This window comes from Fopius arisanus, unplaced genomic scaffold (genome assembly GCF_000806365.1).
Source record: "Fopius arisanus strain USDA-PBARC FA_bdor unplaced genomic scaffold, ASM80636v1 scaffold00031, whole genome shotgun sequence".
Lineage (NCBI taxonomy): Eukaryota > Metazoa > Arthropoda > Insecta > Hymenoptera > Braconidae > Fopius > Fopius arisanus.
Window position 1 is genome coordinate 324,955 of NW_011887770.1, and position 14,664 is coordinate 339,618.

General features: G+C 42.4%; 2 protein-coding genes across 2 annotated transcripts; both read right to left on the reverse strand.

Moving 5' to 3' along the window:
* Window positions 1–43: 43 nt before the first annotated feature.
* Window positions 44–2,782, reverse strand: LOC105265627 (micronuclear linker histone polyprotein). Its single transcript, XM_011303204.1, has 4 exons — window positions 2,617–2,782; window positions 2,362–2,540; window positions 437–1,930; window positions 44–346 (listed from the first exon to the last, which is right to left on the reverse strand). The coding sequence occupies exons 2-4, from the start codon at window positions 2,523–2,525 to the stop codon at window positions 307–309; spliced, it is 1,698 nt and encodes a 565-aa protein (XP_011301506.1). The 5' UTR covers window positions 2,526–2,540; window positions 2,617–2,782; the 3' UTR covers window positions 44–306.
* Window positions 2,783–3,256: 474 nt separating this feature from the next.
* On the reverse strand, window positions 3,257–13,081 carry LOC105265628 (MOXD1 homolog 1). Its single transcript, XM_011303205.1, has 9 exons — window positions 12,096–13,081; window positions 7,153–7,305; window positions 6,376–6,549; window positions 6,204–6,290; window positions 5,906–6,095; window positions 5,475–5,737; window positions 4,940–5,358; window positions 4,150–4,480; window positions 3,257–3,818 (listed from the first exon to the last, which is right to left on the reverse strand). Exons 1-9 carry the CDS (start codon window positions 12,852–12,854, stop codon window positions 3,666–3,668), a joined length of 2,529 nt encoding a protein of 842 aa, XP_011301507.1. The 5' UTR covers window positions 12,855–13,081; the 3' UTR covers window positions 3,257–3,665.
* Window positions 13,082–14,664: the final 1,583 nt, after the last annotated feature.

The window sequence follows — 14,664 nt, forward strand, 5'->3', positions numbered from 1 at the left end:
TGTCTTTCGTTTTGTGACTGGTCGACTAAGTGAAACTACGGAGTGCCACGAAAAATAGTTTTTATTGAATGAACATCTTTAACAACATCAGGATAAGGTAATGAGGCAGCGCACATCAAGTAACAGGTAAGTACATATTTAGTTCTACACTATTTTAAAACTTTTCTACTCTATTTACCAGGCAGAGTGCACGGTTCTACAAAGCTACAGGAAAATTTCACGAGAAGTTAACTAGAGCTACTTGCAGATTGCAATTGGATTATTCAATTAGGACTGCCATTGAGTGTCAGTAAATAACTGCTGATTTTACCAGACGAGGAGACGAGCTGCGTGAGCGAAAGTGTTTCTGCAACAGAGGAAAGAAAGAAGATTGTTTATTTGATTCAAATGGAGACCGAGTCATTTTTTCAGGAAATAACTCTTGAGAAAAACTTACTTGATAAATCCGCTTTTCTGTTTGAAAAGGGATGCGGTATATACTGTGCAGAGCGCCAACACGAAAATTTGTCGCAAAGTCTCGTAATTAGGGCTTCTTGCGATTATTTTGTTGTCGATTACATTAGGTACTGTTGCGAGGTAGTTTTGGTTGCGTTTGCTCTGATCCGTCCTCTTCTCCCTCACAATTCTTCGCTCCTCCGCGTTTTCCAGACGCGATGTTCTGCGCCGGTCTTCCGGTTCGATTTTCTCGCGCTTGTCGTGACGGTTGGTATCAGGAATAGATCGCCTTTCGTCGTGGGAACGAGTGCGACGGATGTGACTGCGTTCGGATCGTCGATCGTCGGTTCGAATGTTGATTCTCTCAGTGACGAGACGATCTGACGATCGTCGGCTGGAGTCCCGGCGGTTTTGAGGATCTAGAGTTCGCTCTGATGATCTCCGATCATTCGATCGATCGCTGGATCGTCGAGTGTCGACGCGGTCCACAGATCGTCGGTCGTTTGAACGGATAGATCGTCGCGACTCGATCCTCGCGTCCGTCGATCGCTCGCGATTATTAGATCGTTGAGCGGCGCTCGATCGTTTCTCTTCCAGGCGGTTTTCCATGGTTCTGCGTTCTCGGGCATCTACTCCAGGAGCAGTACGATGTTCTGTTCTCGATCTTTGAAGCCGTTCCGTTGATTTCCGATCTTCGGACCGGATACTGGATCGTCGAACGTCGAATCTCGAATCTGCAACACGCGCCCGACGCTCTGAACTCCTGATATCGTCCCGTTCCACAGATCGTCGCTCGTCAGACCTGATGCTTCTCCTAGTCTCAATCCTCGCGTCCGCCGATCGCTCGCGATTATGAAATCGCAGGCCGGCATTCGATTTTCTCCCCTCCACATCTCGAACTCGATTCTCCGCGATTCTCCGCTCTCGGGCGTCTACTTCCGGTGCTGTACGCTCCACGCGCCTTCGCTCGACGGACCGAAGATTTCTATCGATAGGATGGACTCGTCGATCGGCAGAATCGATAGATCGAGATCGGATCGTGCGGTCGACACGTCTCAAATCCCGTCTCTCCTGATTCTCGCGGTTAGAGGATCGTCTCTCCGCAATTTCGCGGTGCAACAGTCGCGACGGATCGGTCCGTCGAATCAGAACCTCTCGCACTCGCTCCGACCTCGAAATGCGATCGAGGGACATAGATCGACGATCGCCGGAACGATTACTTAATTGTCGTCGCTCCGATCTCGCGTCGCGTGATGGCATCAGTCTTTCACTCTCCAGAGCTCGATGGTCTCTAGTTTCTCCGCGACGTTCGGTGCGCGAATCTCGGACGATTCGACGATCTCCCGATCGATCGAGGGTCCTTCTCGATTCTCGCTGACGCGGATGGTCCAGGGATTTCGAGGCTCGTGTCATCGGATCAAACCCTACGGGTGCCATGTCGTCAGCGGAAGGCAATCGGTGAGCGAATGGAGTGTCGTTAGGACATGCGTCCACTCTAAATGAAGAAAAAAAGAATTTTAATTTATAGTTAAGCCTCTACATATCGAATGTGCAGGTTCTGCGAACAATCTTCGATTGTTCAATGAACGATTAGTCGTAAAAGGACCGGCCCCTTTCCTGACGGTCAAAATGGCGGAAAAAATCGGGCACGTCTTCAATTTCTCTGTGATCCTGTTAAATATTTAATAAAATTGACGAAAAAATAAAGTATATTTCGTTAAATTTGAATTATCCGCCATTTTATGAACCATTCTAGCAACCAAAATGGCGGGAAAACAACGTAACTCTTCAATTCAATTATATTATGACCGATTTTCAACGCTAAAGCCCTAATTATTCATGGACATGTACAACTGCATACATCTCAAAATTAATTTCTATTATCTAGAATTAATTTTTTATCTCAGTGAAAAAATTTGTATTCACTCGTGGGGAGCAGTATGCTTCAACTCCGGTCCGGCGAGACTGCCAGCTCTTCCTTCTCGATCTCGAGAGACAAGTCCAAGGGTTAGACAAGCTAATGAGACAATCATCAAGCCGATGTACTGCCAGGACTTGACAGGCAGCACCATGTGCCTAGTGCGTCTCATGATCCTGACAAAATCCTGGGGAAAAATATGAATTCCTCCACCGTTCCGTTTCAATTGCACAATAATAAATCATTAGATCTTTATTACTTACCGGAAGCGCCTGAGATGTTGGAAAAGAGCGAAAGATTACTGGTAATTGGATTTATCTTGTGATCGCTGATGGATTAGGAACTCTTCACCTCCGGTTTGGACCGCACAATTTCTTTTTCTTTGAGATAAAGGTACTCCGGAGCACTTCTGGACCCTGCGGTGTCTCCAGCGAGTCTGGTACCGCACCCTCGCGACTCCCGTTTTATACAGCCTAGGCTGAACTCGAGATAATTCGATTCGAGTGCAATCTGTGGTTATCAGCAACCGCCACATGGGCACCTCCTCGGTCTGACGTACGTCGGTAAATTCGAAGCGCAGGGATGTGTAATGTCCTGGGGGTTGAAGAGAAAAAGTGTGACCGCAACTCCTCGAATGAAGCATTCAACTGAGTGGAAAATTAAACTGTAACTGAATCGTTCGTGATAACACGAGATGAATCGTATGAAAGAAGAAATCAATAGAAAAAAAATCACCGCATTTTATTAAAATTCTATTTCAAATTACAATCGCGATAAAACGAGAAAAATACACAAATCTTTTGACTTTTGAACATCCAGTGAAATTGCGACAACAAATGATTCAAGTTTAATGAGAATTGAGTATTTAATTTTGGGTCGGGGTGGGGGGAATAAAAAGACAAATTCCTGAATGATTTCTTTATACACAAATTAAAAATATGCTCCGCAAAAGCTCTCAGTTCTCAATCCATAAAAAATTACAAAATACATCTTATAAATATTATGTACATCGTTCAATTTCTCCGTTATATTATCTCATAGAAATTTCGGCACCACACGTGTTCTCAAAATTTCAAAAAAAACTGCGTAACGTTACATTAAAATAATAACTAGACAAGGAATAATTATTCTCACTACGTGACGATCAATGTCCAACGGTCGATCGATGGATAACGTGTGAAAAACGGAGTAGAAAAATATTTGAAAACAGTTGTTGATAAATAAATAATTTGAGCCAATTAATACAACTTCTTTTTTTTTGCAGTAGATTCCGAATGTACAGCTTTGGAGAAGCTTCGGGGATTTATTTCCATCAGCAGAGGGAAATGCTCAAAGCGATAATGTAAAGAGCAGCTGTGAGGGTGACTGAGATCGCTCCAGAGGACATCGTTCTTCTTTCACGACAGACTGTCTGATTCTTCTCGGGTAATCTCGTGAAGTTTGGAAAGCTCTGGATGTCCGAAGGCTGCAATTAAAATATAAAAACGCATTTATCAACCTGTAGATGATGGACAATTTATAAAACGTTCATCGTCATAACGTCATAGGGAATCGGATAGAATTTTTAATTAGGTAAAAAAACAATTCCCGATTTCTAATTCTCGATATAATTTGACTATAAAAATTTAGTGAAGAAATGGAGTGTCCAGACCGGGATTTGAACCCGGGACCTTCCAGTTCATCATTCCCTCCGAGAATTATGTCTTTAGATATTTCTTTAATACTTGCGATTGTTTTTATGATAGATTTTGAAAGGATTTAATGAAGATTTGGAATTAATATGAAAATAATCTTACAATCGCCAATTTGTCGTCCCTCTTTCTGCAGAAAGTCATGTGCCTCCCATGGTAGAGTGTATTCTCGATGGGTCTCGTAAGCAACTCGTCAGTCCAGGCTAACGCCGACATATGTTCTGCCAGAGTTCGCCCCTTAAATTCCTTCGGCTCCTCGATAACAAGCCTCGCGAAGACATTGTCATCCGTAACCTGTTCCGTGAATTCTTTTATAGCTTTTATCGCGGTCTCAGTTTCTTTTATGACCGTCTCGTCGATCTCCTCGCTGGGTCTCGTTGCTGGATACACCGGAAGTTGCTGTTGCACTATCGTAGGAAGAGTTACAGCCTCCACCCTAAAACAATTTAAAAAAAACTCTGAAGATCTCTCATTCCCGATAACAATGCTGTGTATCTTTCCTTTTCACATTCTACTAAATTCACGCGCGAATTGTCTTTCTGGAAATTGTCATTCTTTCATTTTGCGTCTCCGGTCTTATCGTATTCGCTTTAAAAAATTCCCCTGAATGAATTAATTTAATAAGAAACTAATAAACTAAGAGAAGTCAAGAAAGAACTGGGTCGAATTCAATGACGTGAATTTGTGGGGTTCACACTAGCTGAATTATTTAACGCGCCCTTATTCAACAATTTTTTGACAATAGCCCAGTAGGGGTTCGGTGACAAGAGGGCAGCAAATGCCTATCCGTATTTTTAACCATAACCATAACCATATTCAACAATTTTGTTTGTTATTCCCCAATGGGAGAAGAATAAAAAAAGGGAAGAAATTCATTAGAATAGATGATTCTCACCCTGTGGTCAGGAAGAGCTTCTCCAGGTTATCGAGACTGACCCCTTTGAAATTTGAGACCCCAAGGGTTTTGAAGAGATCAGTAGCTGGTGTCATTGAATAGCATCCAGCAAGTTCTGTCCTCGGATAATAAACAACGAAGGATAGACACATTTCTTGTGATGCGGCGTAACCACCGAGCGTTGGATTCGGCCGGTCGTGAGTGTCGTAGACGCACTCGGTTACGAGCTCATCGCCTGGGAGGATTTTCACTTCCTCTGCGAGACTGTGCGACTGCTGATAATCAAAGTCAAAGTGATTCTCGTGGGCGATGTGTGGGAGCTCCTGGCCGTTACGAATGTGTTTCAAACTCAGTCGGCGACCCGCCAGGTGAGAGTGAAGGACCACTGATATCACGTTGACACCGTCCTCAGGGAGAAGCTGCAGGGGTAAATAACAAGCGTGAAGAACTGTTGCAACATTTTTTTACCCGTAACTATTGTAACCCCAGAGGAAGGTATTGGAGTTCAGAATTCTCTTGATTATCCTGGATTTACCTTTTCGGTGCAATCCGGACTGCAGTACCCCGCAGTGGCGTACTCCCTTTGTCGCGGGGGTATGAGGTGTAGAGGACTGACGGCTACACCAGCGACGAAAATGCCGGCTTCGTTGGGCCTCAGGACGGGTGTCAGGTGGAGTCGAATTCCACTGCTGTCGATTGCCTTTTTGAGGGTCGGATTGTTGTAGTGGACCTCCAGCATGTAGGACCCCTCCTTGTGCTCAGCTACAGGAATCCCCACGTGCTCTGCAAACCACTCCCCTGGAAATGGAACATCAACATAAAAATCTAGTCAGTCCTCGAATTATTGAGATTTAATTTATTTATTCGAGAAGAATGACTTATTTCGAATGGATAATTGTCACGGGTGGATTATCCTGGAAGGAATGATTTTTTCGTGAGTCAAGGTGAGTCAGGGTGGAGACGAACCTTTACTTCCTCGGGCCCATGCGACGATCGGGCGAATGCACGTTTCCCACTCCTTCGGCATCGTTGGATCATAGCAGTAGCTTCCAACAATTCTCGAGTATTTTCCTAGCTCCGAAGACGTGGAGGCACATTCGTAGAGGATCATATGATGCACCAATCCCTCATTGCCCTTCTCCACCAGCGGCTCGTACTGGTCAGTAAATAAATAATTATTATTGTTGATTAATTTGGAAAATTTACTGGGAACATATCTTAGGATATATATTTTGTTGATTTATTCATTTATCTTCATAATTACCCCGATCATGTGATGCTTCTTGTTGAATGGTGGGGCCTTGAATATTTTGCACCAGTAAATTGTGTCCTGCTTATCATCGACAGCGAACTGCAATCAAGATTGCAAATGAAGACGTTTTATCTCGAATTTTTCGTGTTAATTGTCGATTTTGTTGGGTTAATTGATTGCAAACCTGATTTAATTTGACGTCCCAGTGTCTGATGTCGGGGTTATGGGGTGGTGGGGGCTTTGGGACTGCTCCACCGAGTCTTAGGGGCCTTGCTCCCCTCCTTTCGCCATGCCAGAGAGGGGTATTTAGTTCTGGGTCGGTATCTTGTAAGGCCCAGAGCACCCGCACGTTGTCTTCCTGCGGATAATTCATTGGAAAATTTTCTATTAAGACCCAATAATTCATTTTTAGGACCCGAAGGCTCTATAAAATTCTAGCGATAGATAGGCTGCAATCATTTATTTCTGATCACAGAATGAACAAGAGGGGTGATTTTCAGAGATGTGTAAGGCCCATGAGGCCCTGTTTTAGGTCTCGGTATTTATTTTAAGGGATTACTTGAGATAGTGCAGATGATGCGGCGAAGTGTGGCGAAAAATTCAGCTAAAATGGGTAGAAATGCAAGGCCTGAGATTATAAGTATTTTAATGGGCCCAGTGGACCCAAAGGCGGCATGCTAAACGCCTAAATGCCACCAGGTATCCCGAGAATCTCAAATGGGTCTCGCTGCGAAACACGAATGACGATTTTTCGGCGCGGAAAGAGAGAATGAACGGACCCACCTCCTGAGAAATGGTTTCGGGACTTATAGGTGTCCCAGAACCATCTCTTGAATCAATAGAATTTCACGTGGCGGTTTCTGTAAAGGGAGAATTTCTATGGCCGTCACGGCTCGACAATTTTTCTCGAGATACTGGGGAATTGCTGCACTGAATTGTGAAAATAGTTTTTGGGACTCACGTTTAAGTGACGATCCTCGGGATCACAGGTCTGCCAACGTCGCGAGAATGTTATAATCGTGTGGGTGTCGTTTTGAGAACCACCGAGAATATCAATATCCTGGGACTCGTCGGCAACCGGTGCTGCATTGTCGTCTTCCAGTCCGTGCGAATCCTGAAAAAAAAGAAAGGTCCTTTAACTATCGGGCCCAAATATTTTGGGAGCATCGGGGGCATCAAGTCCATCTCAACAATTATTCCCCGAATTTTTCTCATCGCACCTCTCAGTGAGCCATCATTTTTCCCACGACGCTAGTCATAAGGCCCAATTATTTGTCCAATCATTATTATTCCAATAGAACTTTTAAAGTGCGCAGGGAAATAATTTTAAGCGTCAGGCCCAGAAATTTAACAGACCTTTAGTGATCAAGTGTGAGAACTATCTTCCGTGGGACTTTTTGGGCCAGGCGAGGAGAAGGGCTGGGGGGTTTAATGAAAGGAAAGGGTACATGTTTTGTGACAGACAATGAATGAACGGAAAAGCACCCCTCGGCTTCTTTTTTTCTTTTTCTCCGAAGGAGAGGCAATCGAGTACACGTCTGAAAAAGAGAATGGTGGCAGGCTTAGGCGCACGGTTGCCGCGGTAAAGGGGGGCCTTTTTTTCTTCCCTCCCAGAAGGGAAGTACCTTTCCTGTACAGCGTAATGAATCCAAATAATTGCCAACCGTTGGTCGTCATGCTCAACGGTTCGCAGGGCGGTTCTGGGCTGTGGATACGAGTGTATGTTGCGGATTGCTATCTCCGAGGTTAGGGTATTTGTACCGGGGCCTTGTTAGGGCCTCACCGGATTCTCATTACCAATCTCTCGGTAATTATTTCGTTTTTCATATTGAAACTTCAGCATTCTTGTCGGTTTATGAAGACTCACTGGGACTTCTCCACGGACGTTCACCAGCTCCTCTAATGAGTCTTCTGCACTGATTAAAACCATTTTTACTATTCTCGAATCAACGATTTTTTATCGAGACATCTGTCATTAATTTGCGCGAGGCAATCAATCGAATCAATCCTTCATTTTATTTTTAATTTTTTTTTTAATACCGATAACTCTACGATCGCGTCAATTATTTTTTGCGACTACCCTATTCTAAAAAGGAGAAATATCGAGACAATCGATATCTCGAAAGTCTGTCACGCTTATTCCCCATTGGTTCAGTTGTCTGAGGCGGCTAATTTGAATTTGAAACTCATTCAAATTAACAATTTTTAATCACGATTTTTATAATTACAGCTCGCTGTACCGCGAGTTCGTTCTCGTCTTTTTAAATTGCGCGGTTAATCCTCGAAATTTAATTGCACAAAATGGTGGAGCATTCGGGTAGGATAAAATGAAGAATTCCTTTATAGTGGTGATATATTTTACGGTTCAATCATCCTCTCGTTATTTTTAGGCGCACTTCTGGTGGAATAACCACGCCATGAGAATTTAAAACGGGCCTTATTTTTTATTCCACGATTAAAGTGTATGAACATGGGAATGGCGTTGTGACCGACGTTCCTCGGTGGTTTTTCAACCTGATTGGAATAACCGACGAGAACGCACCACGTGAAACATTCGCAGGAAATGGAGTCTACCGATCCGTGATGTCACATCCGTTCTATTAATTGTCTTGGTGTAATATCGTTTAAAAATAGAGAGAGGTCATTTCGATTGCAATATCTCAGTGATAGTATCTCTGAGAACTCGGCATCTTCTCAGTGGCCGACCGGTTCGCATCACTAAACTCGAAGAATCGTAAATCATACACATCGTGGATTATGTCAGGAGAATGTCGTTACGGGTATGGTAATGAGCAATTCTCTGTTTATCCTTCATATCCTCTGCTCGTGTTTCTTGCAGGTTGAAAAAAGAACAAAATAAATGGCGAAACACCAGCCAGAACTTCTTCATCGATTCCCGATTTTTCCCTTTTTTACATAAAAAATATTGAAAAATAAAATTAAAATAAATAAATGTTTAAGAACGTGAGAAATTTCTTTCGCGAGACGATCGAAACGAACATCTCACCAGGAATAAAACTGTACGGACAACAAAAGGACAATAGGAGAGAAAAAAAATCGGTAACGATTCTTCGGGATCTCGTAGATGTGATGAAAAAATTAAAATAAAATAACGAGTCCTAAAAAGAAATCGAGGTGAGGATGAAGAGACTTGGGGAGGGGTGCCAGGACTCGTTGGTGCATGGCCCTTTGCATTCGTGAGGTTTTTACGTTTTGGGGCCCAAGGGGGGGAGGATAAAGACCCCCTAACACAACAGGGGGCCGTGTCTGGAGGCCTTGGAGAAACACCAGCCGATACAGATGCCCACGAAAACTGACAAATTTTTCATAAAATTTATCCCGACGTTTTCATTACTCAGAAATCGGAGTAAAAATTACCCACCGTCGATTGAAAATTGTCGGACAAATAACAATCCCAATTTTTCAATGAAAACCGTTAAAAAAGCCCGTCATCTCCAAAGGTATATCAGAAAATCAATTTGTTCATTAAATTATCAACAAGAAATTGAAATTTCTGAAGAGAACAGACTTCTTAAATCTTCTGCGTTCGAAATTAAAATTTTTTGATTAATTGGGAATTGACAAATTAAATCCGCGCCACCAGTTTTACAAAAACAATAAATTTCAGGGACAAAAAAAGGAATATAATACCTGATTGTTGATTAAAACGTTGAGATTTACATTTTCTATTGATTTTTTCACCAGATATTAAAATTTCAATCGCATAATTTCCTTGAATTCCACCTAAACCACGACATCCCTCCAAAATTCTCACAACCCTGATAAAATCAAAGTCGAATCCGTGAAATCTCTGATTCCCCACAATCAACTGATGCCATAAAATATTGAATATGTAATGAGCCTGTACAAATATCTCCAACAAATTCGCAGTAAGAATTCGACTCGGGTGAATCGATCGTCTCGATCGAAAAATGTGCCTCTCCGGTTGCCCGGGTCAGACGTAAATTTATCGTGACGTTATCTCAACCCGACAGGGACTTCGTTAATTTTATCCTCTCATTTTCTTACATCCCAGTGTATCCTCACCCTCTTTTCTTCTTTTTCTCTCTCTTCTCCCCTTCTCCCTCTCCCCCTCTTCACCAGCACTCTCCCTCTTCCCCCTCTTCACCCGCACTCTCCCTCTCCCCCTCTTCACCCGCACTCTCCCTCTCCCCCTCTTCACCCGCACTCTCCCTCTCCCCCTCTTCACCCGCACTCTCCCTCTTCTCCCTCTTCCCCCTCTTCTCCCTCTTCTCCCTTTTCTCCCTCTTCCCCCTTTTCTCCCTCTTCTCCCTCTTCCCCCTTTTATCCTAAGCGGTGATGCCTGTCTGTCACCGAAACGAGATGATATCCCATTCCGATTGATCCCCCGAAAATTCACCCATCGATTGACGTAAATCGAGATATATCGCAAACACATCCATCACTCCACAGAGTTTTGAATGAGCTGAGGATAAAAATTAAGGAAAAGAAAAAATAAAAATAAACTTGCCAGATCATTATCGACAACAAGTCAACTCGAACTAGTTTTTTTACACCGGTGATTTTATTTTCTCATCGCAACCATCCGACGAATTATGCGCTGGGCTTTTAAGACGTCGAGAAGTTGAAATAAATTTAATTAAGATTAAGGAATTCTCGGAAGGTTTTGGCTACGGGGGGGAATAAACGAGGGAACCAGGTACTTCATTCCTCTGCGGTTCTGTCCACTCGGTCTTTTCATTTTCTGTCCTCATTTATCTCACTCTAGTCTTCTATCCGGTTCCATTCTAGTTTCATACTGTTCCCACAGTAGTTAACGCATTTTCATTATTTCATTATTTCATTATTTCATTATTTCATTATTCCATTTATCCATTCTCTCTACAACTTTCAGAGACTCGGATTTTTTGCGCAATGAATCTCCCTCGATATTCCTCTCCCTCTCATTTTCTATTGCTCAACTATTTACTTATTCACTGATTAATTAATTGGTATTTTAACTCGATCTAACTTTTAATTATCAATCCTGGAAATTCTTCAAGTCTTGATCATGTTCTATTCTCTGTATCGACAGCGAAGATACATGTGGACTTGAATCTGTCACCAAAGACTCTCCAAAGGGACTAAAAAAATTTTCTCCCAGATATTTCTCCAATTCTATTAAGACCTGATCCTCATAGATATTTTTCTCCAATCATCCCGCGCACATAAAAAATTTCCACTGTCAAAAATATTTACTAACAAATAACAACAAAATCTATTAGATATTAATAAATCTCATGAGAATATTTACACAGCGATTACCAGATTTACTGGTGGGAAGAAAATATATTTGGCAAAAGAATATTTACATCATCGGATTCTGGATTAAAAAATTCTCGATTATTTAATCAATCAAGCCTAATCACTTCCGTCGATCCGATATTTGGGAGTTAAAAATGTAGAAGTGACAGACAACGGAGGGAATAATTCAAGTCGAACAAAGAAACTGGAGAGAATCGAAACGGCTTCATTGTCACCGAGGGCCAATTAACCGAACCTCATTAATACAATCGATCGTACCGATCTCCCCGACGAATTCGACTGAGAGGAATAGAATAATTTTTGCCGAACCGATGGGGCCCACCCTTTGTTTCGTCAATCGTTTACCCCCGTCTCTTTGCCACCGTCGCCATAATCTCTCTTTAATTCCCGTAGGTTTTTCCTTTCTCCCTTTTGCCCCTTTTGTCTACCTCTCATTCCCCATTTCTTCAATTCTCACATGTCCTTTTGCGAGGGCAGGTTCCAAAGGGATCGCTCCACAGAAAATCTCAGCATCAAGATGTAACCAGAAGACACCACAGACACTCAACTTATTGTTCCCACCGGAATGCCCATCTTGTTAATAATTACGATTATTAATTATCATAATTGATTACTTACCAGAACATTCACGGAGTTATCGTGATCGTCAATCCAGGCGAGGAGCAAATCCGCTCCCTTCATGTGATTCTTATCGTTGAATCCGATACCAACGTATCCTAAGGTCCTTGCGGTGACCTTGAACGTGATAATGACCTCGTCGGAGGGATCCCACTCGAGGATGACATCGCCGACCTCATCAAGGACCTCATGCCTCGTGAAATTGAGTTTGCTTGCGCTTCGCTTTTGCTTTGGAGATCTGAAATCCTTCAGAGCCCCTGCTTCCTTCTGAAGGTGGTATTTCTTCGGGATCCTGGTGTGATTCCTCTTCAGAACCTGCATCACCTCGTCTCCGGGGGCAATCGACACTTCATCAATGGACTCAGTATCACCAGCTATTCGATCAATATCAAATCCTTCAGACGCCTGAAACAGCTGCTTCTTCCTCACGATCTCGTGATCATCATTCCGATTCGTCTCCTTGAGATTGGGAAAGTCGAGACCATCTGGCTTTGAAATTGGAAGCTTTGGCAGAGGCTTCTTGAGGACTCTCTTATCAATCCACCAGTCATCCTCGACGTCCAGTCGTTGCTTTCGAAAATGTCCGTATCGCATTGCACCCTTGAGGTACCGCTTGCTGCGAGTCTTTGATACCGTATCCTTTGGATGTTTCTTAATATTATTCGTACCCATCGTCTCGTCCATGTGCTGGACGTACAGGTCCAGGAGATCAGCCTCCACCATGAGGAAGAGGGTCAACAACAGTCCTAGGATCTTCATCTTTCAGGTTTCTGTTTTAGGTATCACTGGGGGAAAACCAATAATTTTGAACGCTTAGAATTTTCACCAGGTTTCACTCATTATCACTGACTGTCACTTTTGATCACTGATTTTTTGGTAAATATTTGTTGATTGTTAGCATTTCGATGTGACCATTGCCCGGTGGTTAACGGTGGCGTATAGCATGTTGCTTGCACGACAGTTGTGCCGGGACTAATTTAAACACGCGTCTGTCCCTTCTGCTTCTGCTTTACGTTATGGATTCTCCAGTGTTCGTCTCACTTCTATATTCAATTTGAACTCTGTCTGTCTCACAGCCCCTGGCGGATACGCTAGCAGCTGCTTACCTGCTCTCGCTTCGGGCCCCTCGGGCGGACTCGGCTCCCCTTCGGCCCCGGCACATCCCGAGTTATTTAGTCTCATTTTTTTTAAGGATTCAGTCCTCCTGGTCTTCGATGCACCTCTTCAGGACTCTCATGCCCTCCGGCATGGGAAAATCCACCGAGATCCTGCTAAATCTTCCTCCCAATATCTTTCAGGCCCAAACTAAAAATCCAAACAAAACGGCATTTTAGATATATATATTTTTTTTTTTGAAAATGAACTAGTTTTTGGGGTTCTGGGGAAAATACTGGGATTCATCAGGTACTTCTTGAAATTCTCAGCCAGGGGTCCAGGCCCCGCCCAAATAATAGGGAACCCCCGGTAATCGGAGGCTTTCCCGGAAACCTAGAAACTCAGACTCAATTTTTTTTTTTCTTCAACTTGAAAATTCACGGTGCATTTCAATATTGATTATCTGTATTCCAACGGAAATTGGTGCTTCATCGGTTGAGATTACGAATATGGTTTATTAAACAGCCGTTGGGCTGGGGGTTGAAGGCCCTGGAACGGCTTCCTCCGGAAGTGTTTTTGTAACCGGAGATTCAAAAACGATAGAGCAACACGTTGATAGTGGTGGTAGGGAATTGGTGTACCATCATTCTTGAAAATGACGGTGGAACTCAAAGAGGGTCTGAAAAACCAACTGCGGCAGATGTTAGCCCTTGGCACGCGCCCTTCTGTTAACCATAACCAGTGGTACTCACTCCATCTGAAAAAAAAAAAAAATCTTCCAGAAATTTCCCTTAAATTTAATAAAACAGGTGATGACGTCAATAAGTTTATGTAAAATTACATACCACACTCGGAAAAATAATTATTCCCTCCCCCTTTTTTTATTATTTATATTAATTATTATGTATATAAAATATAAATAATGGGGAAAGGCGCGCGAAACCTAGCAACAATTTTCGTTACAAATAAATTAAATAATTCTTTATAATAATGTTAGAAATAAATAATATAATAATAATATATTTGATATCTTGAGATTTTTATGTAATTCAAATTTTATTTACATCCTTTGAAAATAAGAAAAAATTATCTTTCTGAATTTTTAATTAATAAAACGATTAATTTTTTAAATTCTCGTCTGCTCTCCAGGCGGATGATGTCTTCTTAATTAATAAATAAGTTTTAATTGATGATTATTAAATGATTATTGTTGTATTAAATTAATTGAGTATCTAGTGAATATTCAGAATTGAGACCGTGAAAATTTCCAATGGAAAAATTACCCGTTACTTTGTCGCAGGTAATTGTATAAAGGAGAAACGAGTTGTTTAATTTTTGCAATAACTTTTTCAAGGGACGAATAACCTTGAATCAGCATGAATCAGGACTGATACGTGGCACTTAATTTTTCATCTCCTGGAGGTAAACGGTATGGGGATGCTGGTCAGTTAATATCCATTGCCAGGAATTATAG